At 33.6% G+C, this 25,303-nt stretch overlaps 1 protein-coding gene across 2 annotated transcripts; it reads left to right on the top strand.

Moving 5' to 3' along the window:
- LOC128993540 (FK506-binding protein 15) lies at positions 1-23,858 on the top strand. 2 transcript variants are annotated; one of them, XM_054417510.1, is made up of 19 exons: positions 1-169; positions 1,815-2,000; positions 5,287-5,437; positions 6,384-6,482; positions 6,887-7,042; positions 9,513-9,629; positions 10,145-10,269; positions 11,007-11,190; positions 12,640-12,813; positions 14,059-14,211; positions 14,695-14,828; positions 15,372-15,486; positions 17,095-17,191; positions 17,688-18,085; positions 18,717-18,812; positions 20,541-20,682; positions 21,490-21,629; positions 22,795-22,953; positions 23,602-23,858. In XM_054417510.1, exons 1-19 carry the CDS (start codon positions 117-119, stop codon positions 23,674-23,676), a joined length of 2,754 nt encoding a protein of 917 aa, XP_054273485.1. In that variant the 5' UTR covers positions 1-116; the 3' UTR covers positions 23,677-23,858. The 2 variants fall into 2 exon arrangements, with proteins under 2 accessions (XP_054273485.1, XP_054273486.1); XM_054417511.1 differs by lacking the exon at positions 22,795-22,953.
- The last annotated feature ends 1,445 nt before the right edge of the window (positions 23,859-25,303 follow it).

Raw genomic sequence — 25,303 nt, 5'->3', positions numbered from 1 at the left:
TCTTTCTAAACAGACGACAAATGTCCAAGGGAATTTACTAAAAAACTAATCATTACGTAATTATTTGTTCTAATATTAGTTAACAATTTCAAACTTATAATTGCACTGATTTTAACATGTTGTTTTCGAGGGACAAAGATGATGATGATGACTTCAACCCCAATCCCAAGTAAGAAATCAATGCTAGGCCTAGCCTACAAAGTTTATTAGTGTAGCCTAGGTAAACAAACATGGGCTTATTTACTCTGCACATAGTGGAAATTTACCATTGTTTTATCACTTGCCTTGTGAGGTTTTTTTTATATTATATGTATAGGGCTTTGTTGCATCTACTTTGTTTCTTATGTGAAAAAGTCCACAACCTCAGTGTTGGGGTTGGGACAGGTTGGCCCTTAGTTGTTTGTTTTAACTTAAGTTCTTACAATATCTTAATTTTAAGGGGTCTAATTTTTAGCGAATTTCCCTATAATTAAGTAGCTATTACCGTAGGTAGCACGGTAGGACCTGGAGCCGGGACCAATTTTCTTTTTTATTTTAATGTCCCTAGAGGCTAAAAAACGCTACAGTATTCGTTCAAATGTTTATATACTATGATATATTTGTATAATATACACCTAGATATATAGGCTGCACTTTGGTATCTGCCCTAAACTCATTCGAATGAATATATTGAGTAGGCTATTCAATTATTTCATTTGGTTTAAGTTAGGTTAGGCCTAAAACTTATGTCCAAACTTTAACTTATAAAGGGTATGGAATGTAATAGGCCCAATCGATATATATTGAAAATTTCATTCGAATGAGTGTAGGACGGATACTAAGTAAATTGTGCAGCCTCTTAAATACATCCAAGAACGCTATAACTTAACTTGAGTAACTTAATTTTTGTCCTTGTTAATCCTTTTAATTCTAGGTAACTTAGGCTATACATGATTGACTTAAACTTAGTACCTTTAAATTTTTATACAGACTAAGTTACTTGGTGTTTATTATAATAAGTTATGTTACAGAGCCTTGCGGCAAAACACCTTTAGATTTTTTTTTTATATGCAGCACCGAGAAACATCATAGGCCTAGCCTACAAACTGCACACAGTCATGATTTCGGTAATTATATCAACTTCCGTACTTCACCCGAAATTCAAATTTTAAAAGTGTTTGGGGAAAACCCGATTTTTTAAATGGAATATGACATTGAGGGTATTACTCGAAAAATTGTTCAAGATCTCATCCTGGACAAGAGTATCTCATTTTTATTACGATCGTACTGCTACTAAGTTAAATATCGCCAGAAAAACGGGCCGTTGGCTACTAGTTTGCCACCCCTAAGCCAGCATGCGGGTGACTCCTACGCTAGTAATGTAAAGCCATTGTTTTATTAGGTTAGGTTAGGTTAGGATAACTTGTTAAGGCTAGGTTACTTACAATACCCATTTCATTAATAAACTAACTAAACCTATCCTTACAAAACAATGCTTACATTCCACAATGGCGTAGGAGTCACCCGCACGCTGGTGCTAGCAAGGGCCCACTTTTCCAGCGATATTTGAACTTAGTAGCATTTGAGTAGGCTACCCACAATGTCATTTTCCGAAAATTATTCTTTTTCGGGTTTTTCTGAATTTCCAGGTCGTTCCCACAAAAAACAACAATCATCTTTTGAATCAGTTGAAATTTCAACCATTTTGGGAAAAAATTTAATTTTGGGCGAGGTGCGGAGGTAGATATAATTACCATGATTGCTTTGTATTTAAAATGAGAGGTTTGCCTAAGTGAATTTTATTTTTAGTTGTATCACTAAGTACTTTCTTTCAGTTATCACTCAAACTTGGCATCTATATTTGGCAATGCTGGTAGTGGTGGAGAAAATAATTCTAGTTTGACATACACACCTCCGAAGCAGCCTCGGCGACAAAACAAACCAAGCACCATCGCGGCCCCTTCGTCTTCCGGGAGATCATCAAGTCTTCTGTGTGCCAAAACAGTTCAAACATTCAAAATGTAAGTTATTTACTTTTGTTGGACTAGAAAATAAACTTCACTAAAATTATGTTTTTCTTGATAGGATATAGGCCTATTATTCAACAATAATTAAGATTAATGATCCAATCAAATTCTTTTCTATGGAATGTTATTCAAGATTTCATTCAACGCCTAACATTTTGTACCTATTAGAAACAAATTCCTACTCTGTAATCATAAACTTCCATAAGTTCTTTAATTACTTTTCGAAATTGTATTTTAAAATTTGGTCTAACAAAAGACTAATTAGCCTAATGATCTTATATTCAAGATGCAGATTGTTTGTTCTCGTGAGTGTGGTAAGGTGTATTACATTATAGGTAGAATCGTGGTCTTCTGGTGACAATCGTTTCAAAAACGACAAAACACTGACTTTTGACAAAACAATTTTGACACAGTCGTCGCCAGAAGACCACGATTCTACATTGTGACCGAGGAAGCCTATCGAGCAAGGTACATTATAGGTAACCTAATATATTCAAATTAGAGTCTGTCTTGACAATAACCTGAGTCCACCCAGCCGCAAATTTTCAAAAACAGCTCTCACGCGGTCCCATATAGACGCCCCAAGAATTAAATGATAATTATAAATTTAATATATGCCTATTCATAGCAAGAATTGTTCAAGTGCTATAGGATGCTTTTGCTCGCGGGGGAGCGAGCTGGCGTAGTGGTTAGAACGCGGGACTTCAGTCCCTGAGGTCCCGGGTTCGATCCCCGCCAAGTCACCAATGGATTTTATCCAAGTGATAATGCCGCAACCCCTAGGTCTAGCCTGAAGTAATGTGAAAAACAATCCCAGGTTCGTGCCTAGCGTCTTAGGACAAAAAAAAAAAAAAAAATAGGATGCTTTTTAAGAATTTTGCTAGCTTAAATATTTTTTTTTATTTTCTCAATAGAAAGTCATCAAATTTAGACATTGTCAAACTTATTTTCAAAATTGTATAAAGCAATCCGGAAGTAGATTGATATTTTGAAAAATACAGGCACAAAATTGGACCGCAGAAAACCTTTCATTGTGTAAAATACGCACTGTGCGATCTTAGAAGCAAAATGAGGCACTTCCAGACATTCTAATTAGAAACTACAATTGTGATACCTTCTCAAGGTAAAAAGAAATTTAAGAAATTTTCCAGTTCTAACTTAATTGTTTTAGAATGTTACAGCAATCTAACATCAAACTAAATACCCCCGCCGCAGCAAACCTGCAGACTAAGCGAATTTCCATTTGCCTGGTTGGGCTTACACTAAAATGTCGATAGTTTAACAAGTACTTAGGTTTGCTGCATCAGGGAGGGTAAAACTGTTTTTTTTAGCGAATTTCCCTATAGGGAAGTAGCTATTACCGTAGGTGGCATGGTAAGACCTAGGCCCGGGACCGATTTACTTTTTCATTTTGATGTCCCCAGAGGCCAAAAACACCATTTGTTTAAATTTTTATATATGTATATATATATATATATAGATTTATATATATATGTGTCCGTGAACACGATAACTTGAGTAATTTTTGTCCGATTTTGATGAAATTTGGTTTGAAGGTGTAAGGTGGGATAAACTTGAATGAGTTCGCGAACCAGCATGATCGGACCATGGGAACAGGGTTTTACGGGGGGTTTTATGGGGTAAAAATTGGTTTTTCTAATTTTTTACCCTCTAAACACAAAATTTCCCATTTTCTCTCCGGACCTTTTTAAAGAGCTTAAAAAAAGAAATAATTCAGTATATCCAAGTGTTTTTGTACAATTATTGGTTACGGAGAAAATTCAAAAAAATGTTATTTTAAAATTCCTATGTTATTCTTATGGAGAATATTGTAAAATGTTGTAGTTTGCTTGTTTATGGATATATTTTAATCAAACTTGGTAAATTTATTTATTTTATACAAAGTTATTCATATTTTACAAAAAATACACTTTTTTACCCTCCCTGTAGCACCAAGCCTAGGTACTCATAAAACCTAATGTTAATTAAATACATTCAATTGAAAATCAATTCAGGCAAATGGAAATTCGCTTAGTCGGCAGGTTTGCTGCGGCGGGGGTATTTTTTATGTTAACAGTTACTGGTAGTAAGAAATAAAAACATTCTCAAAATTTAATTTGATCAAAATATGTTCATAAACAAGCAGTTTACTTGTTCTCCATAAGAATAACATGGGAATTTTAAATTTACATTTTTTAGGAATTTTCTCCGTAACCATAAGGCGCATAATAACGCTTCAATATACTAAATCATTTGTTTTTTTAAGCTCTACAAAATGGTTTGGAAAGAAATTGCTAAATTTTATGTTTTTTGGGCCAAAAAGGGGAAACCCTATTTTTACCCCATAAAACCCCCCATAAACACCCGTTCTCATAGTCCGATCATGCTGGTTTGCGAACTCGTTCAAGTTTATCCCCCCTTACACCTTCAAACCAAATTTTATCAAAATCGGACAAAAATTACTCAAGTTATCGTGCGGATGGACACATACCTATATAAATATAAATATATATATATATATATATCTGTATATAGATATATATATACATATATAACAATTTGAACGAATGGTGTTTTTGGCCTCTGAGGACATCAAAATGAAAAAGTAAATCGGTCCCGGGCCTAGGTCTTACCATGAGACCTACGGTAATAGCTACTTCCCTATAGGGAAATTCGCAAAAAAAAAATCTAGAACCGTACATCGTAAGTGAGGTTAGAATTGAAGAGTGAGAGAGAATTGCAGCCAATGTCTCGAGCAGTGAAGCTGGTGACGAGACTCGAAGGGTCTTGTGTAAATGGGGGGGGGGGGGGGGGGGCAAACACATCACTCTTGCACTGTGCTCTTTCACACGATTTTCTATATCTGTTTCGTGACCACTGTCTGCATGTTGTTCGATTAAAAAACACAAAGGGATGTGAAGGCTTCCTAACATGTCGAGGAGACAAAAATACCAATGGCCATTACCAATTTGATAGACCTATAGACTACCAGCTAGACTTATAGTTTAAAGCATTGACTATTGGATAATGAAGTAGACATCCCATCTATATGGACCATCACAAATTTTGTATTAAAATAAACGGTATCAGCAATCTGACACATACTTTCTCCCATTAGTTTGTCAACAACCTTTATCATGGGTACCTTCAGATTACCAGGTGAACACGACTAAACTATACAGCTGTATATTTACACAGCCACAAGCTAACGTTCATCCCCAAACTGCTCTCATAATAATTTTAAATCTTGTACAATAATAGTTTTCTACCTAAATCTCAGGGTGGATGGAGCTTACCAGAACCAAGGCAAGTTGGGAGCAGCTGTGCTCAGTTTTGGGTCAGAAGAAGGTGCCACTTACCAGATCCTGCTGTACCGAGATAAGCAGAACCATCTGTGTAACTCTAGGATACTCAGAGAGTTCAACTTCCATGTAAGTCAACATCAATATTGATTTCACTTAGATTTATGTCTTGTTTAGTTTACCTTTGACTAGGAAAGGTGGAAATGCCTGAGGTAGCAAACTGGTTTCTTCCACTTGAATCTTGGTCTCCGGGTTAAGATTGTGTCATTAGACTGTTGAAAGTACTGGTTGATGTTCAGATGGATTCTAAGCTCGAACCTAGTTGAACTGTAGCTTGCCCCATTAATGAATTGCTGAAGATAAATGGATCCAAACACTTGACCAGTACTTTTGCCAGTTAAAGGTCTTAATCATCTGCTGGAGATCAAGAGTCTACTTTCTACTTTGACTGTGGAAGCATTATGTTCTAGTTGAAACTGGTTTCCAGCTTTAACTTTTACCATACAAGTTACCCTAGAACCCCAAAATTCAGGTTACCGGTACAAACAAAATCACAGAAAATTTACTCTATTCAATTCAATTATGTTACTTATGTAGGTACCAAAATATCTTAAATTTTTTTTCTTTATGTCTGGTTGGAAGAAAAATACTAATTTTCACAAATTTGAAGGAAAAAATAACGTGTCATACAACTCAGACTTAAAACGTGCAAACGTAACTAACTCACGGAGTTGGGAAGTGCAATACAACCAGTTTAGTTGATTTTTTGTGTTGTCTTTTGGCCAGAGAGATAAAACTCAAGATAGCTAGCTACCACTCAAACCTTCAACTGCTAACTATTTTACTTTGATAAAATCTAAGCTTGTCTTCTAGGGTGCTACTCCTGTCAGGTAGCTTTCAGCTGTTTTTACTAACTACATTTATGCTTTTTTAAGAGCTGTAAAAGAATAAAAAAACAACAACATATTTTAGAATTAATTATCTTAGCCTAAATTGTTTTCAATTTTTTTCCACTAGTGGGTGCAACCTATTTAAAGAGGATTGTTTTTAATTTAGGTTATGACATTTTTTATAGATCCAGCCCAAGAATTATTGCACTTTCTATGATAAACTCAACACCATCTGGTCTATATTGTTTGACAGCCCTGCAGACATGGTGGAATTTAACTTGCAGGTCAGTCTTATAAAATCTATTTCTCACACTTTTTTGGTACCGGTACTATCAGAAAAAGTTGACAGTAATATGAGTCGCCTAATCTTCTATGGCATCACTGATGATGAAGTCTGTTCTCATTGGTAGTTTTTTAGACAATTGATAGTTAAAAAAGTTTTTACAAAAATGAGGTTTATAAATATTAGTTGCATAATAAATAAAACACAACAATTTACTAAGACCATGCATTGTAAATGTTGCTATTGTTTTCAACTCCAACCTTTACTTTTCCCATCAAGTTACTCCCAAAAAACATCAAATTTCGCTCCCCATGCTTCCTTAAAAACATGTGTTTATAGCAGTTTAGTGAGTAGATCTTGTAAAAGCCACTGTGTTACCTAGAACACTCTGTATCTTGTGTACAGGTGGCCAAGTGTAGATGGAAGGCTGAACATTCCACCAGTCCCATCCTAATACAAGACCTGTGGTGTCCTGTCCAGAGCGGGGACTCTCCCGTAGCTGCAGCGGGGGACTCTGTCGATCTCACATTCACACTCTCAACTATCGACAACACGACTCAGGTATAGCAATGCATTTAAACCCCTTTTAACTCTGCACCCCAATACAGAAACCCAGGTTAACTTAAGCAATCACAACAAATTCAAATCAATTGGACAATTAGGTAGACAATGAGAATTGGCTCGATCTTTTCAGTATTTATTTCAACCAAATGATAAGCTGATAAGTCAATTGTGGTCTAGGTGTGTTAAGGAAAGAATTAAGATTGTTGCAAGAAGTCATCATGAGTGTCTTAGGGTCGGTGGAGAAATAGTGTAAGGATAGATAAGTGGTCATTATAGAAACACAATATGATAAGGGGATGTTCTTTTTTTTTCTTTTTTTTTTCAAATCTCCCACTGGTAGCGCAGCTGCGCCGTGGTCCTCAGTTTTTTTGGCCTATTTTTCTTTTAGATATTCTTCAACAGAATAATATGGCCTCTTCAATAGATATTCTTTAAATTTCCTCTTGAATTCATCTTGATCTTCAATGCTTTTTAAATTTAGAGGGATCAAGTTGTAGATTAAGCTTGATAAAAACTTTGGTCCGTCCTTTACTAAACTTGAGTTGACTTGATTTAGATGAATGTTGTTTTTTTGCCTTGTTGAGTAGTTGTGAATTGTATTGTTTTGTGGAAACGTGTTCGGGTTCTTCTTAACTATTAGGGCAGATTCCAAAATAAATATTGCTGGCACCGTAAGGACTTTTGCTTCAACAAAAAGGGTTTTACAATGGGCAAGGTATGGAGCATTATAAATTATTCTTATTATTCTTTTTTGAAGAAGTAGTATTCTGCTTGCGAGAGGACTGTTTCCCCAGAATAAGATTCCGTAGTTGACAATACTTTGAAAGCAACCAAAGTAAATTTTCATTAAAACATCATTATCAACAATTGACTTAAGCCTTCGGACCATATGGCACACAGCGTATTGCCATAGTATAACCTTAAATAGTGAGCGTATAACCTTGTTCAATGTTGAGTTGGACAAACTAAAAATATTTGATTTCCATTCAACTTGAATATTGTGTAAGTAATCATAAACATTTGTTTAATAAGGATAAAACCAGTTTTATTGTACAGGAAAAACTTTATGAGTGATTCTGAGTAGGATAATATTGCAATAAGACACAATTTGAATGCAGAAAAAAGTAGAACATAAACAATGGATGTCACCAACAAAAAAGTAATATAATTCATTTATATCATTTATACATAGAGGAATTTTATAAAAAAAAGAAAATAAAATTATCCAGCTTGTAGACTGGTGAGGATGTGAGGAAAAGAAAATATTCTTAAATTTAACTAGAATTAAGTATGGTAAATGGAATAGGAAATTGTTTCAAAATAGTAGTTTAGGCAACAACAGCGTAAAGATAGTCTTTACGACACAAGTAGTTAAAAACTTCTATGAGTGTCGTAAAGGCTAATTAGGCTAGTTTCTTACACTACTTTACCTACAATCGTTTGTTAATTATTACATTTGTAAAACATCATAACTTGTACTCTTTTTCTGTAAAGGTTCTGTAAGGGTCTATTTTTTAGGGTAGGTAGGATAGGTAGGGCTTGCAGCATTCTTACTCAAGTAGTGTTTCAGTTACAAATAGACAAAAAAAATATTAAATTTTTCTTGCAATACTGCATGTTGCATAGTTTGCTTACAACATTTAAATCAAAACAAAATCATTAAAATATCTCTTACCATTATTATCAGTGAAGATAGTCGATACAAATTTTGGCCCATATATTATTTTCTCATAATGTTTCTTTTTTTAAGTTGGTAAAAGACTATTACAAACCATTAAAGCCCTTAAGTCTATGAATTTATTTCACTAGAACTAATTATCTGACATTTTCAAAAAACCTTCTTGCAACTGTTGGTTAGCAAATCGATAAGTTCAATTTTTAGGTTAAGGAAGGAATGTGTGTGTTTCCAGCGGAAGTTGGCGGATCAATTATTGAATTGGTTGTTATCAGCTGATAAGTTGGTGATTGAAGCATCACAATTTTACTTCTTTTCTTTCAATCCTTTAACCTTATTGGTTACTGTGCTTTAAAGTAAAGCAACAATGTGGTTTAAGTAAGTAAACAACGTTGTATCTTTTCAATTATAAGAACTGAATAGAAAAGTCTAGTTTGAAAAATGGTCATAGGTAAAAGCTGTTTACATCTTTTTAGTTTGGGAAGGGGGAGAATCGGAAGCTTTTGCGAAAAAAACACATCTCTCTCTCTGTCTTTGTTTTAGTTATTAACACGTTTTGTATTTTTTGACATCCTTCCTACACCAAAGAAAATGGCACCACACTGGCAAACCTGAACTAACTAGTTGGAAGATTTAAAAAAAATCTTGTGTCGTAAAATCAAATTAAATATTGATCCCTCAATCACACAGTTATTCAATAATTGATGATGATATGTTACCCCATTACTTTGAGGGATAACAATGTATGTGTCAGTTTCTGATACTTATGACCCAAGGAATGGACTGTTGCAGGAAGTGGGACAGCCACAGCGGATTGACGTTCAAGTGGAGTCATCAGGGTGGAAGCAAGCATTGATTGGAGTCCAGTTAAACACACAACGAGTCATCATACTTCAGCCATTCATGCTGGTCAGTTGAACTCTTGTTAATATCACATCAGTCCTGTGAATTAAGCTTAATTGTTTACATTTGGAAACTGTTTGCCACCCTAAGTTAAATTTGTAAAAAAGGTTGAACTAACCTGGTTAATTATTGTCAAAAGTTAGTTACAGCTTAACTAAATCTGTGCAATAAAATTCCTACACAGCCATGTTGCTTTCCCTTGAACTTTTTAAATGCTTTCTTTATTATCACATCAGTTTGAGAGGAAAATACTGTTAAATGGTTTTTAAAAGTTTAAAAACTGTTTCAAATATAAAAAGTTGTTAATTGAAGATGTACTGTACCTAGTGGGCAAAATCAGAAAGTTTGAAATCAAATTCTAAATTGTTTTTTTTTCATCTACCTTTTAGACCAATAGTTTCAGTGATATATTTTCTTTTAGGTATTCAACATTTTTGTATACACCATGCAGATATGAGGGAATCCATTGTATTTATTTCTGTAACTGAAACACTTCTTTAGGCCTATTTATTTTGTTTCAGGGTGATTTGAATCCCAACGAGTCTGTTTACAAAAGTCCTGTGGTTGTCAAATTTACGGTGCTTCAAGTTACCAAAGTACCCCAACCAGAACCTCCTCCCGTTCCGCCAGCAAAGGAAATAAAACAGTAAGTACAAGTTTTTGCATCACCCTCATGTATGTCAAGCTTAGGCTATAGAAAACTAAATTAAACTGTATGCTTGAAACCATTCCATTGTGACTTTTACAATGAGTTGGTCTTTATTAGCAACAAAAACACTGACAATGTCTCCTTTCATGTATTTAGGCTACGCAAATTGCATTTATGTTTTCTTAAAAATTGTTCTTACCTTTACCTTTCATAGTAATATTTTATCGGCAATTGTAAATAACATATTGCAGCTGTTTATTTGTTATTAGAGTAACTTTCCTGTGTAAACTAAGTAATACAGCCATAATATAATGACTCCGCTCTATGTTATTTTGTTTAATATAATTTTTTTTACTAATTTCTAAAGAAATTTGATAATTTGATGACAGTTTACCAGACAGTTGCTTTGGTTTTACGAGTGAAAACTGAAGAACTCACCCCTAATCATGCCATTTGTAGGCTAACACAAAGCCAAACCTCAGAGCTTTGCTACATTATCTTTCAATTTTCCCATTTGTTAAATAAAACAACCTTCTCTTTCTATTGAATATATATATTGACAATTCATTGAGTTTTTAAATACTCTTACACTTATTATTGAAATAAAATAAAATAATGTATTAAAATATTTGTAAATTAATTAAATTACCGTATCAGTTAGCCAACGTATTATGCTAAAATTAAATCAAAAATTTTACATGTCAAGCCTCATTGTTTTCCTCTATTTTCCACAGCCAAGAGACAGAGACGCCAAAACTGGAGCCATCGCTTCCAGAAGTATCTGAACAGAAAGTTGAGGAGACCCCACGTAGTCCTAAGAGCACCAAGGTTGATTTGATCAACCGTATGGCACGAATGGGACAAGCTTTGCCGTTCAAGACAGCCGTTCCAACCCCTTCCGATTCTGATGAAACTGAGGTGGGTTTTAACTGTTTTCAGTTATCACAAATTGAAATGTCATTTTATAATGATTTCTGGGGTTAGGCCTCAAACTCAAACTCTTTATTTGCCATAAAAAACATTACAAATTTGAGCATAGCTCATGTAACAGATGGCATGTCAATTATGCTAGAGTGTGAATTAATTATTACAATTAATTATTAAAAAATCAAATACAATGGATAAGATACAGTCTAACAAAAATGAGAATATATACAGTACAACACCCCTGACTCAGACAGATGTGCTCATTTAAAAAAAAAAAATCGTCCACTTTATAAGGACATGTTGCAGCTAGATGAGTTTCCAGTTTTTTTAAAAATGTGTTAGTTTTTTTTTCTTTTTTTATCTCTGGTGGAAGGTGATTAAACAGTTTAATTGCCATGTAATATGGACCCTTCTCCAAAAGAGACAATCTATGTTTAGGGTACCGCAGAGTGTCTGTGTTTCTTGTACCCTGAGTCCCCAGACTGTTATTTGAAAAATATTGTTGATGTTTTTTAAAGAATTTCAGAACTTCAAAAATATAAAGAGCTGGTACAGTTAATAGTTTAGAATTTTTGAAATATTGTTTACATGATTTTCTAAATTTTAGTTTAAACATTGCTCGAATGGCCTCTTTTTGTAACTTGAATATCTTGTCAATTACTGATGTCCCACCCCAAAGGATGATGCTGTACCTAACAATTGATAAAAAATAACCATGATAAACCTGAAGACATGTCTTTATATCTGAGATGTTGGCAATAGTTCTAATTGTTGGCCTAGCATTGCCCTAACACTTTCCCCAGGACCTGCTGTATAAGTTTTAGCTTGGTTTTACTTAACAATAAATTTGTTGATCAATGTATTAGTTGATTTAAACTAAACCAGATTTAATTTATTACCTAATCCTTCTTAAAGTTATGTCTGTACTGTACAAAGTGGGGAAAACAGAACAAAGATTAAACTAAATTTCAAATAACACTTGTAAGGGTAAGTTGAGTGTTGAATAACACCCAAAAACATTAACAAGGTTAACATTAACAAGATTTATAAATGCAATAATCAATATTTAAAAAAATAAAAAGCATTAATCTCAATTAGGAATCTAAGTATGTTTCATTTCATAAGGGTTCAACACAAAACCATTTACCGAAAACAAGTGTTTAGATAGACAGAGTCATAAACTAATATTAAAATTTAAAATTTTAGAAAAAATCAAGACTAGAGTATTTTACACTATTATAAAATGTTGATTTTTAAATATTGTCAAATGATAGTCCAAACTTATTTCTTTGGGCATTAACTCACTATTTGATCATTTTGGACATTATAATATACCCATTGTGAAAAACTACAATATTTTATACTAAAATGAATATAAGGTAAAATTTTATTGCTAGACACAATCTGTTTCCCCTTCCCACATCACAGTGTTGTTTACAGGAGGATCGCAACCTGCCGACACACAGGCTCAGTAAAGTAGTTCCCAAACCAAGGACAAGACAAAGTGCTACAGTTCCCCTAGCTGTGCAGGGAGAGACAGTTCCTGCCAAGCCACATGCCACTGTTACATCTCAAGTACCTTTACAATGGGCAACAACCATGCAGCCTTACTCTGTAAATATCACAGACATTTCCAATCACTATTAGTTAAAAGTTTTCACCCAATTTTTTACTGTAGGTTATTTTTTTTATCCTGATGAAAACTGTCCTCAATAATCTCTTAACATGAACTTACAATAACCAAAAATGAACTTTTAACAAATAATTCCTCTCCATGGTTGAAAATACTGTTAGTGATAGTGAAAAAAAATTAGTGTATGGTGTAAAGTAGGGGTGTGCGAGTAATTAACATACCCCATGGTTCATATGAGTTGACAATAAAACTAGTGTGCTTCTATTCCAGTGTGCATCCAGTAAGTTATTGTGGGGAGGGGGTTGAAGAAAGGGACAGTGAGATTTGCGCTCCTGACAAGGGGGGTGTATGGTCACCTCTGGACCTCTGAAGCCGTCCTTATCATTTAATTTATATTCAAATCTCACCCTTGAGGTACACAAAGTACAAACCAATTTATACTTCTCTTTTCAGTTTTAACAACTTTATTTCAGTATGTTTTAAGGTTAGTTGACTGTACATTATAAAATTAGCAAGAGTAAGGATCGTGATTTGATTCTGCCATACTTCACAAATATACTGTAAATGCTTCCAGGAAACTCATTATAAAGCTTGGCTCATCAAATTGCCTTGAAAAGCTTTAGTCAAGCCGAATACTGAAATACTCGCTCAATGTTACTCGACTACTTGCACACACCTAGTGTAAAGTTAAATTTGATGTGTTCTTTGTGCCAGAGTGGACCTCTTACCCATTAGGGCGAGAGTGTTTTCAAGAAAAATCTCTGACTCTAGTCACTTGTGCTGTATTTTACTTAGTTCCTTTGACTGTAAGAGATCTTTTAACCTCGGTGAGACTTGAACTCAAGATAGTAAAAATCATTGTGTTTTTACTTTTCATTTTGGTTAGGTTTTTCAACTCTAACTATAATAATTACTGTAAACCGTTGCAAGGTTTCATTTCAAAATTGTTATGTAAACATTTTTTGTTTCAACCAACACTGTAATAAAAAACCAACAATTCAAAGTTAAGTAAATTTATTTTCAATAACTTCATAACAAAAATTATTCTAGAAATGCACTACATTTTTGTGAATTGTGTGGATGCGAAATTGCGCAAATCAGAACTTGTTATAGCAAGGACTGATGTTCATGAACTCCTTTGTAAATTATATAGATATTACACTGTTCATTCTTCTAGAGAGCCAATATTGTCCAATCTTGATTTTAACCAAACTTTTTCTATTAAGGTAGGCAACATGTATCCAGTTCCTCAAATCAGCTCTCCGCTAGAGTCACATTCCCAGTTCAATATGTTCCTGTCAGAAGTTAGAACTACAAACTCCGAACTGAGAATGGGACTGACAAGACTGACTGATAAAGTTGATAATCTTCATACCAAGGTTAGTTGTACATCGTAATCCTTCAAATAGTTTTAATTCCACAAATAAAACTTACATTACTTTCTTCATATATTTTTGAAAAGTAAATTTTTAAGCCACAGTAAGGATAAAGTAGCAAAATACATTATCAGAGGTAAATCCTCGAAGAATCTTCTTTTTCCACTAACCCTCCACTCAAGCTGTTTATCCATTTTAGGTTAGTCCTTTTTTATTGCCAGAAACAGATAAAATCCTCATGAGTTGCACCCTGAATCTGATTTCTGAGATATTATTCAACTCTGACTCAATAGTGCTCAATCCTTAATCCTTAACCATTACCATTATTAGTGCCTTGGTGTGGTAGTTGCCATAGCAATGTAAGTCTGTCCCCCACACTCATGCACAACAATAATTCTTCAATAATGTTTGAATCTAAACATACTGTAGATAATATTGAGATAAGGTTAGTGTTGAAACATACTATTATTTTTTTACTGTCTTTAGGTTGAAGAATCTAAAAATGCTCCCCCGTCTCTAGGAATTGGTCCTGTTTTGGAGCAGTTAAAGGACGGAGAGAAACATTTAAAGGATCAGTTGCATCAAGTCTTGACCATTTTACAAAACACTCAACTTGTCAGGTAGTTATGTTACTGTTGTAGATTTAGTTTTACCGACGAGATGTAAAGATTTTATTATTGTGTTACATGTCATTCCAGTTTTTTGAATTGGAAATAAATTTGGAATAGTTTAGAGCTATAAAATATTACTTAAAAACTAACATAACATAATAGGCTATCTTAAAAAATCCTACTGTGTTGTGTAGACTTTTTTGTATCTTAAAGCCCTCAAAATGGCTTCCACTGTGATTTGCTGATAGCTGCTACCAAAATCTATTACGATAATGTTAGTGTTCTGTAGACTGATTGATACCATTCGAGACAACAACGCAACAATTTCTACTGTACTAATGACCGCTCTCGATAAATGTGATTATTTACAACAGTTCACAAGTTGATGTCCTAACTTTTTAACCAAAGTCAATGTCTGTATTCAAAATAATTTACTCTTAAAAAAGATAGCCCACATCAATAATACTCATACTAAATAAATTACAGTGTTTAAATAGTTCTGACCGTTGTATCTATGATTGAACATTTCACCAACAGTGTTGTTTGTGACAGTCAGAACAGAGCAAGTGCAGAGTCTACGGCTCAGTCAGCTGTTACACCAAGAACGTCCGATGTGGAGCCTTGTCTCAAATGTGTACAGCTACAGCAGACCAACACAGAACTGTCAGTAAGTTGGAAGCACACTTGGATGAGACTTGTAGATATAGTACATGGACAAATATTTGTCAGTGAACACCGTTTGCATAGTTCTAAAAGCAATTTAGGAAAGTGTACAAAAATCCACGTCTACTACTTTTAAGCTTAAAACTTTGTAAAATGGAAGTCTAACCTGTCATAGGTTAAAGAAAGTTTCACTCACCCACTTAGTAACACAACCAAAATTAAGTAGGTAGTGCTCCAACCAGTTCATCTTCAAGCACTGTCGCGTCTCATACAAACAAAGCTGGATTGTTTTTGTTATGGTTCTTTGATAATTATTGGAAGCTGCAATAGCCTATATTAAATGTAATTCACTGTAAACCTGTTAATGCACAATTTTGCACCCGACTTTAAACAAAAATCCTGACCAACAATTATTTAAACAGTTGGTAATTTACTGAATCCCACCATTGGGTGGAATCAGTGAATGACTGTTTCTGTCATCAACTTGATTTGATTTGGATCAATTTTATTTCAAAGCTTTGGAAACAATGTGTTCTGATGTTTTAAGTGCTTACTAGGAAACATAAAATCCCATCTGACATCATGTGAACTAATATAAAATGTAGACTGTGGTTGAAGGTTATGGTAATTTACTAGATGAAAAGTGGTCATTCACTAGAATTTATATTTTAATAATCGTCAAATAGTTTTATATATATATATGTGTCCGTGAACGCGATAACTTGAGTAATTTTTGTCCGATTTTGATGAAATTTGGTTTAAAGGTGTAAGGTGGGATAAACTTGAATGAGTTCGCGAACCAGCATGATCGGACCATGGGAACGGGGTTTTACAGGGCGTTTTATGGGGTAAAAATTGGGTTTTCTCATTTTTGACCCCCAAAACACAAAATTTCCCAATTTCTCTCTATACTTTTTTAAAGAGCTTAAAAAAACAAATAATTTAGTATACAAAAGAAAAAGTGTTTTTGTACATTTATTGGTAACGGAGAAAATTCAAAAAATTGAAAATTTAAAATTCCCATGTTATTCTTATGGAGAATATTGTAAAATGTTATAGTTTGCTTGTTTATGGATATATTTTTATCAAATTTGGCAATTTTATTTATTTTATACTCAGCTATTAATATTTTACTAGAAAACTCACTTTACTAGTTCCCTTGTTGCAGCAAACCTAGGTACTTGTTAAACCTAATGTTAAATATATTTAATTGAAAATCATTTCAGACAAATGGAAATTCGCTTAGTCGGCAGGTTTGCTGCGGCGGGGGTATTTTTATTAAATAATACAGGATCATGAGAATTAGCTCAAACTAAATTAGCTTTGACGTGAGAATCTCGAACACATTATTTGGTGATATAAAGGAGGGAAAATTAGTAAGTACAGGAGAATTTGTGTTATCCCCTACTCTGTAGATGAATAGAATATTTTTTCTTTTCATATTAGATACAAGTGGAAACTCAAGCTTAAATGGCCATTTATAAAACAACATTACAAAAATTGTAGGGTGAGTGCACCAACCCTACAATTTTTGTAATGTTGTTTTAACAAATTTATAGACTACATAGTAAAACTGACATGTTATTGAATAACTAACTATTACAATTTTCAGGAAAAAGTTAAAAAGCTTCAGGAAGAAAATGAATTTCTCCAGATTAGTTTATCTGCACAAAAAGATGCATTGTTCAACGCAAAAATTGCTGATAAAGGTAAACAGTGTAATTCTTGCAAAATACTCTCATTTATTGTAAAATTATACTTTAGTCAATGTTGATCTAAGTTTGATCATTGACTATTGGAAATCCATTCAGAACATTTGGTAAAACTACAAAAAATTAGTATCAAGAAATGATAAATTTTGGTATCGACACATCACTAGTTTCCATCCATTTTAACGAGTCACACTATCTAATATCAAGGCTTAATTATTACATACAGTACTGGTAACATTAATAAAGCATCATTATAAAAGGTTAATTTCATAAGTTTTCTATAATAGACAAGTCTAATCTCATATATGCTACTCTTTTTCAAGTGATGTAAATATAATATTAAACAAATATTTCAATGCCTTTCTTAAGTAAATTAATTTTTTCTTCGGATATTATACCTGTATAGTGTTATAATGACTTTGTCTACCCTGTATCGTACCAATGAAATTAATAACTGTAGAAAACGACTTACCATTTACTATTACTTTTCCAGATCAACTATCTCAAATCAACTCTCTCCAAAAGCAGGTCTCTGAAGAGCAGAGACGCGTTTTGGAGTTGAATAACCGTTTGGCGAGTCTTGAAAGAGTCGAGGAAACTCTGAAAAGTGATTTGCAAACAGCAAACAATACCATTACAGAGCTGCAAGATACGATACGGGAAAAGCAAACCAGTATTGACAGGTTAGAACAGGCTTTGAAGGAAAGTGAGGAAACCAAGTTGGAGGAAGTGAGACGGAACATGCAGGAGGTGATGGACCCAAAACCCGTCATCGAGGAACACATCAAGAAAATTTCAAACGCTGTTTATAGAATGGTTAAGGTGCAGTTTGAGCCCCAAGTGAAATATGATGCTAACTTCATACAGTCTGTGTTGGCAGAAACAATTAAGGTTTGTTGAATGAAGTTTTTATTCTCTTTCTTTACATTTACATATTCATCAAGGTGTGTTAGGGTGTCACCCTAAGTCTGAAATATCACTGATTTTACTAGGGGACCATTGAAGTGATCTTAACTTAAATTGACTTACAGTAGCTAAAACACATTTATTCAATCCTTCCATTTTTAAGGTGTCATAATCTAAATACACAAATATTACGACACCTTAAAAAGTGAATTTTTTTCAGCCTAACCATGACAGTAGGTATTCAATAAATGTCAAAAAAGTGTAACCAACTTAGAGCTCTTTTTTTGTCCCTAAACACTAAAAAGTGAAATTTTTACTTGTAATTTGGGTTGAGATTTAAATAAAAACCCCTATATTAACAAAGAAAAAGTAATACATTTTGCATATAAATTAAGTGTTTGGTAAAAAAATAAATACAACACTTTAATATACAGTCTCATAATTTATTTAATAATCAACTCAAAGTTTCTGAATATCTAGGAATCTTTCCTAATACAAATATAAGATGAGGGGTACAGATAATTCCACTCACATCTTCATGTTTTTGCTACAGTAATATAAGTGCTTGTGTTGCTTGTAGCATATTTCACTTTTCTCATAAATATTTCTTTTTTAGGCTGTGACACTTCAATATCTCCAGAATAGTGACTTGACCAATTCAGAGAAACCGATAGCAACCAAGATAGACTCAGTTTCAGACATCTCTGGTCAGGTAAATTTTATTTTACAAGGGCATCTTATTTTACAATCTAGCAAGCGTTTTATTATAAACATAAAGTGTTTCTCCCAATAATGCGCTCAATATGAATTGTTCTATTGCCCCCAGGTCTACTTCTTACTATGCAAGTAAAAATGCTCTTGTAATATTCAGGTTTTGTTTAGATATTATGTGTAACTTTGGCCATTTCCTTCAAATGTAGTATTTGCCATTTGGTTCTATTATGTTATGTTGTAATTTTTTATTTTTTGTTTCTGATATAAAATAAGACTTTTTGACAATATTTTGTATTTACTCTTACTTGTTTAAATTCTACTCCACTCTGATTGAATCTATATATTTAATACGCTAGGCATATTTTTGTCATAATTGTTTTGGAGTGGTGGTGCTACCGATCACCATGTTCAAGGTGTCGTTAGAAAGGTCTAATCATGTAGTTTTGCCATCAAACAAAAAACTTTGGAATTCCATCAGGGCTCTGCCCCAGTGGCCTTCAAAGTTCCCATGTTATTCTAAGGGAGAAAATGTTTGTTTACATTTGAACAGATGAATACTTTGAAATAGACACTAATGTTTTAAACAGCTGGTTAAACTAAAATTTTTCACAAAATTAAAACGTAACAAAAGAAAAACGTTCGACATAATGGAGACTTAAGACGTTGAGCAGGTCGGCCAATAGGAGGAGGCCGACGAACTTTAACTGGTGGACACGAACGAAATACAAATAATACTATTGTCGTTCATAGCCGAATACAGCAAGCACCCTTCCGTGTTTGGTGTTCCGTGCTCTCCAACAGTCGCCTGAAGATTTCACATTCAATTTAGGACTGTTGGATAATCGCTGCATAAGCTGTTGATTTTGGAAGACAAGGAGGCGGGTAGTGCTAAATCGGAATCAGAAGAGAGGAGACATTAGATAAGTGGAAAATGCGTTGGGAGCAGTGTTTTATGTTAACGTTTTAGAGGTAAACGTTCGGATATATACCTAACATCAGAAAGAGACTAGAACAAGATTGGGAGATGGGCCATTATGAAACGCAGTTTGTCATAGGATATGGAAAATTTAAGTCGATTTTGTGAAGATTTCACATGGTGGAAGAGGAAGTATGTAAATGTGGAGAAATAAAAAACACGAGTCACGTATTTATAAATTTCAGGAGACAAATAGGAGAGAACATGAATAAGTCTTGGATAAGATAGGCCTAGAGATGAGAAAATAAAACATGATGAGTGACAAGGATGAATTTGAGACGTTTAGAAAAGTAGTTAGGGAAATAGGAAAAGACAAGGGATACATACAGGCATTAAAATTTAAAAAAAGAAACAAACAAAAACTAAGAATGAAAAGGGATGAAAACTTGCCCACGAAGGGGAGAGGAAAGGTTTTACGATCTGTTATGTACATCTTTAGTATTTTCATAATCTTTGAGTCCAATATTTTAAAGTCATCAGAAATTATGACTGTTATTTGTTTTAAATAACGCATGTAGTAATACTTAGCAATTGCTTGAATTCGAGCAACAGGTACACTAGTTGTAAATTATTTGCTTAGTCTAAGATATTTGGCTTCTAATATATGACGCTACTTCTATTCACAAATTTTCAAATAAGTGATCAGGATTACGATCGACTATAAAAATACCCTACAATATTTCAGACTGTTGTAGTAAAACGATACCATATAGGAAATGTGTAAAAACATAATGTAATATTTTGTTCCAGACTAAACATGAAGATTTGAATGTTGAAGAGGAGATGCGCTCTACATCTGATGTCGAAAGTAAATCTGAAGTTTCAACATCCACCCAACAATCCTCTGAAGACAGCCTGAATAATCAAGCTCAAAACACAACAGAAGGCAAAGGTAAATTAACTTAAGAAATAGGCTACGTAACTTCACCTCGATCATCAATCAATCATTAGGATTGACGACTTTAAGGAATGTAACCTATCATGGGGAAGTTTTGTGATGAGTGGATTGCTGATTTTATCCGTTCGGTTTCGGTTGGGTTTTTTAAATCTGTTGTCCCTTAAATCAGTTAGCCTCTTTAAATAGAATTTTCCTTTCTACTTTTGGATAGGTCAATTTACATGTTTAAAATTGTAAGCTGTGCTTTATGTAGAGGCCATTATATTTTGAAGCAAGATTAGGTCGGTCAACGTACCCTAACATCAATAAACTATGGTATCTATACAATTCAGAATTGTCTTATTTTATAATTCAAGGGAGCAAATACAAAGCTAAACAGATAACCTCAGTCTATTCTACACTCATCTTGCATTCATATGTACCTTGGTGTTCATCACTGTCTTAAATAATGATGCTGTAAAGTAATGATAAATAAGCGAGTCGGTGGCTCGGTCAGTAGGGGCCACATACTTGGGCCCAAAGCAGCGATGTCGTAGGTTTGGATGCTGGTGCCTGCAACTACTATTTATCAGTACAGTTCACCCTTGTACTGCACCGGCTCACCCCTTGTTGTGATGGATACACTAAGTTACAAACATACACGCCTCTGTGGACAGGTAAATGGGAGATAAAAGAGGCTGTATTTTCATTATAATGGTGAACTAAAGGGTAAACAGGTTAAATCTACAACTTCTATTTTTTTTTGTTTTTTTTTAATATTGGGTCTTTTATTCAAACATTTCTTTTATGTTTTCAATTTAGTTGATACAGTTCCTGGAGAAAACCAATCAGAAGTGAAGTCTGACAGTGAAAACGAAAAGGCTAATATTGTTAGCAACTCTTCAGCCAAATTAGGTCCTGCAACATGTGTGCCTGACACCAATGAGGAATCATCAGATGATGTAAGTATTCACACAAATATTCTAATTTCATCTAAGGGTTTTCAAAAATAATTTTTAAAACTTTTTCGAAATACAAATAGTCAACTCAAAACATATCAATATTTATGAATGTTTTTGACACAAACAATCACATTTCCTATACAGATTATTTTAATTTCAAATATAATAGGGGAAACACTAGCAGCCAGCGTCACTTCGTGACTTCATAACCTGTGATATATTTGAATTTTTTGAATTATTTACAATATTGATTTACAATATATTTATTGATCGAAAGAGAAACTAACAAAGGCATTTATGAATCTACCTTTGAATATTTCAAGCAAAATTTTAAAATTTCGAAAATTGATGTGATTTTATTGTTTATTGGTTCTAGAGGAACATTATCAAAAAATTTGTTGTGAACTTTTGGAAACAATATGATTTGGACAGATCCTTTTTGAAAATTATTATTCATGAAACATTAAGAGATTCATTGACCATAATGAGAAATCATCTATATGGCAAACATCAAAATTAATCAGTCTTGTAGCTATATAATCCTTCAATATTTTAAGTGTACATTTTTTTCTGTGTCATTGGCAACCTTATTTTTTAAGGCAGATGTATTTATTTTTATAAATAAATTCTTTTCTCTTCAGGATATCATCCAAACCACCAAAAGTCACATCTAGAGGATACGAGCTTTAAATGTATACTTATGCCAATGAAAATAAATATTTAGTCGTCGATTTGCTGAATAAAAAAAAATCCAGCAAATTCTTTTAATAATATAGATACATTTCTTTTGCATGACTGATCTGTATAGTTTCTTAGTAATAAAATACCCCAAAGCTTTAGTTTGTTTCCTTAAACAGATTTGATAAATAGGTATTACACAATTATTTGGAAGAGGAATAGTGAAAAGAAAGGAATTATGTTTAGGTTTATCTAAGACGTCTCATGACAGATGGACGTCTGATGTCAGAAGAATTTAATGCTTTTAACCTTATCTAGAAAAGATATAAGGGCACGATTTCTGTAAAAACAATAATAATGTCAGAAAAAACTCTGCAATTTCAAGTTTTGATTTTTGATACTCGTCAATCAAAGATTAGAGTTTTGACTCATCACTTATAGCAATTTCTACATAATATGTTGTTTGAACACCTAACATTATCCGCAGACTCAGAGTTTGGTAAGTGAGAAGCTAGAGCGAGTGTTGTTGCACATAGCTCAGTCGCAGAGTAAGATGTCCAATCATCCTCTTTCTCTATTCCATTCTTCCATGGACCCTACCACTTCCTCCTTCACTCCTTGGCCGCCTCATATAGAGGAGATTCAGGTAAATTATCATCAAATTCCTCGGTAAGATTATGTTGAGGACCTTCAAATGAAAATGCTTGTCAGCCACTTGTATATCTACAAAGGTGTTGGCTGAAAGCACAATAATTAGGTCAAATAACACTTGTAATAATATATTTTTACACTTATACTGTTTACTTACTAGACAGTAAATACATATAACAGGTGGTGATCGATTTCAATTGGACACTCCAATCATCATCAGACTCAATAGGCGCATGGAAGACCAAATCATTCGCCTATTGGGTCTGATGATGATTGAAGTGTCCAATCGAAATTGACCACTTACCACCTTTTATATGTATGTTACCGTCTTGTGATTAAATAGTATAAGTGTAAATATATTATTACAAGTGTTATTTGACATACTTATTATGCTTTCGGGTAATTTAATAACACGTACGATGCTGATAAAGAAGTTGGCTCAAATTTGGATTTGGCCTTTTTAATTCCAACCAAGCTATAACAAATTTCACACTTTCTCTACAAGTTGATGGTGACCAAGCTTTATTGTGTAGAAAAATCAAGTTACAAATTAGATATTTCAAAAGATATTTTAACATTGAATTCCATGATCTGTTTAATTCATACATATTTAGTTCATTGATTAAAAAAATATATTTTGCAGGTTTGGCGACCACAGCCGCCCCCTCCTCCTTTGTTCGAAGACGAAGAAGCAGACGACGACTGGTTAAACTCTTGAGAACGCTCTACAGAACGCTTTAATGTATTCAAATCTATAAATTATTCCTTGTATTGTGTTAAGCCCTTAGGTTATAACACTTGTGATATTTGCTATTCCTGTATAAAAAATATACAATAAATAGATATAAAAATATGTTATATATCTTTTTTATGTAATAAATATAAACATTTTAAAGAGTATTTTTCTTTCTATTGATGTTGTTAACCATGGTTTTCTTTCATGGGACTTTAAGTTGTAACGGTCCAAGAGTATTATTTATTATACAGTAATTCTCATTTTGATTGCCCCTGGATTGTGTTTTTATCACAAATAATGGTGAAATATACCTTGTCAGACAATCCTTAACATAGTGTTGTTTAAAACTTGCTGCACGTTTCCTGCCGGTGGCAATATACACACATGTAATTAATAGGTATATCCAAAGACTAACCAACACAAGTAGACTTCTCATCCCATTGTAAATTTTGAAGCACGTTTTTCGTGTCTAGTTCATGTACGTGACACATGGGCGCTAGTGTCGACGAAACTTTGTTTCTATTATTTTAGGGTTAATTTCTTGATTTGTGCTTTACTGTTTGGTTATATAACTAGGGGACAGGTTATTGTTTATGATTAGATCGTATTATTTGGTTAAACGAGGTTGGCTGTAATAACGGGAAACAAATTGTAAACAAAACACGACCTCTACAGAAAACCGTACAGAACTAACAATAAAATTGTCTTCAGCTGTTCCATAAGGATGAGAAATCTACTAAGGGAGTATGTTTTATCTATGGTATATCTTTCATCGCTTTTGTGTTTTCTGTTATTTGTAAAATAAAATGTGTATATCTTATTCTGACAAAACACCAAGAAGTGGATTCTTTTGTTAGCCTGATGTGGTGGAGTTATAAAAAACCGCCAAAACATAATATGTAGCAAGTTTTAAACAACACTATAGACCGTGTTAAGGATTGTCTGACAAGGTACGTTATTATGACACTATTTCTGTCATTATTATTTAATTAATGATTCAATATATTATATTCCAAATTTTAATGTATAATGATTCAATATATACGTTAGAAAGATACCGATACTGAGGGTAAGTGATTGTCTGGATATTGTAGTTAAACCAAAATAGTTTCTATTAAATACATAATTTTCATCTAATAGCATTGAGTCTCTTAAGAAAATATGCAAGAATACCACTTAAACATTATTATAAACTGTTTATTACTGGAAAAACTCTGAAATTCATATTTGCCCTCAATCATCAGTTTCACATTGATGAAAATAATTAGATAGTAACAAGACCAGGGTTTGGACCCCCTCAAAGTGTGTAGTCATTGTGCTTGTAGTGCAGTTCTTCCTCAATCTCTAGTGTGTAGTAGATAGTAGCCTGGTCAGTATTGTAGATCGGAGTCATGTGATGTAGGCGGGCTTCCCATAAGATGTTACGATGGTGTGAGGGGATCCTGGGTCATCAGCCCGCCTTCTGGTCAAGTAGTCAGTAGTCGTTAGATAATAGTCAGAAGTCAGCAATCAGCATCCTGTAGTCAATAGTCCGTAGTCGGCATTCTGTAGTCAATAGTCCGTAGTCGGCATTCCGTAGTAAACAGTCCATAGTCGTCATTCTGGAGTT

The sequence above is a fragment of the Macrosteles quadrilineatus genome, unplaced genomic scaffold (assembly GCF_028750875.1).
Source record: "Macrosteles quadrilineatus isolate MER2022 unplaced genomic scaffold, UCM_ALF_1.0 Scaffold_4__1_contigs__length_99947679, whole genome shotgun sequence".
NCBI lineage: Eukaryota > Metazoa > Arthropoda > Insecta > Hemiptera > Cicadellidae > Macrosteles > Macrosteles quadrilineatus.
The sequence above is the reverse complement of the archived record's forward strand: the minus strand, read 5'-3'. Positions and strand labels throughout refer to the sequence as shown.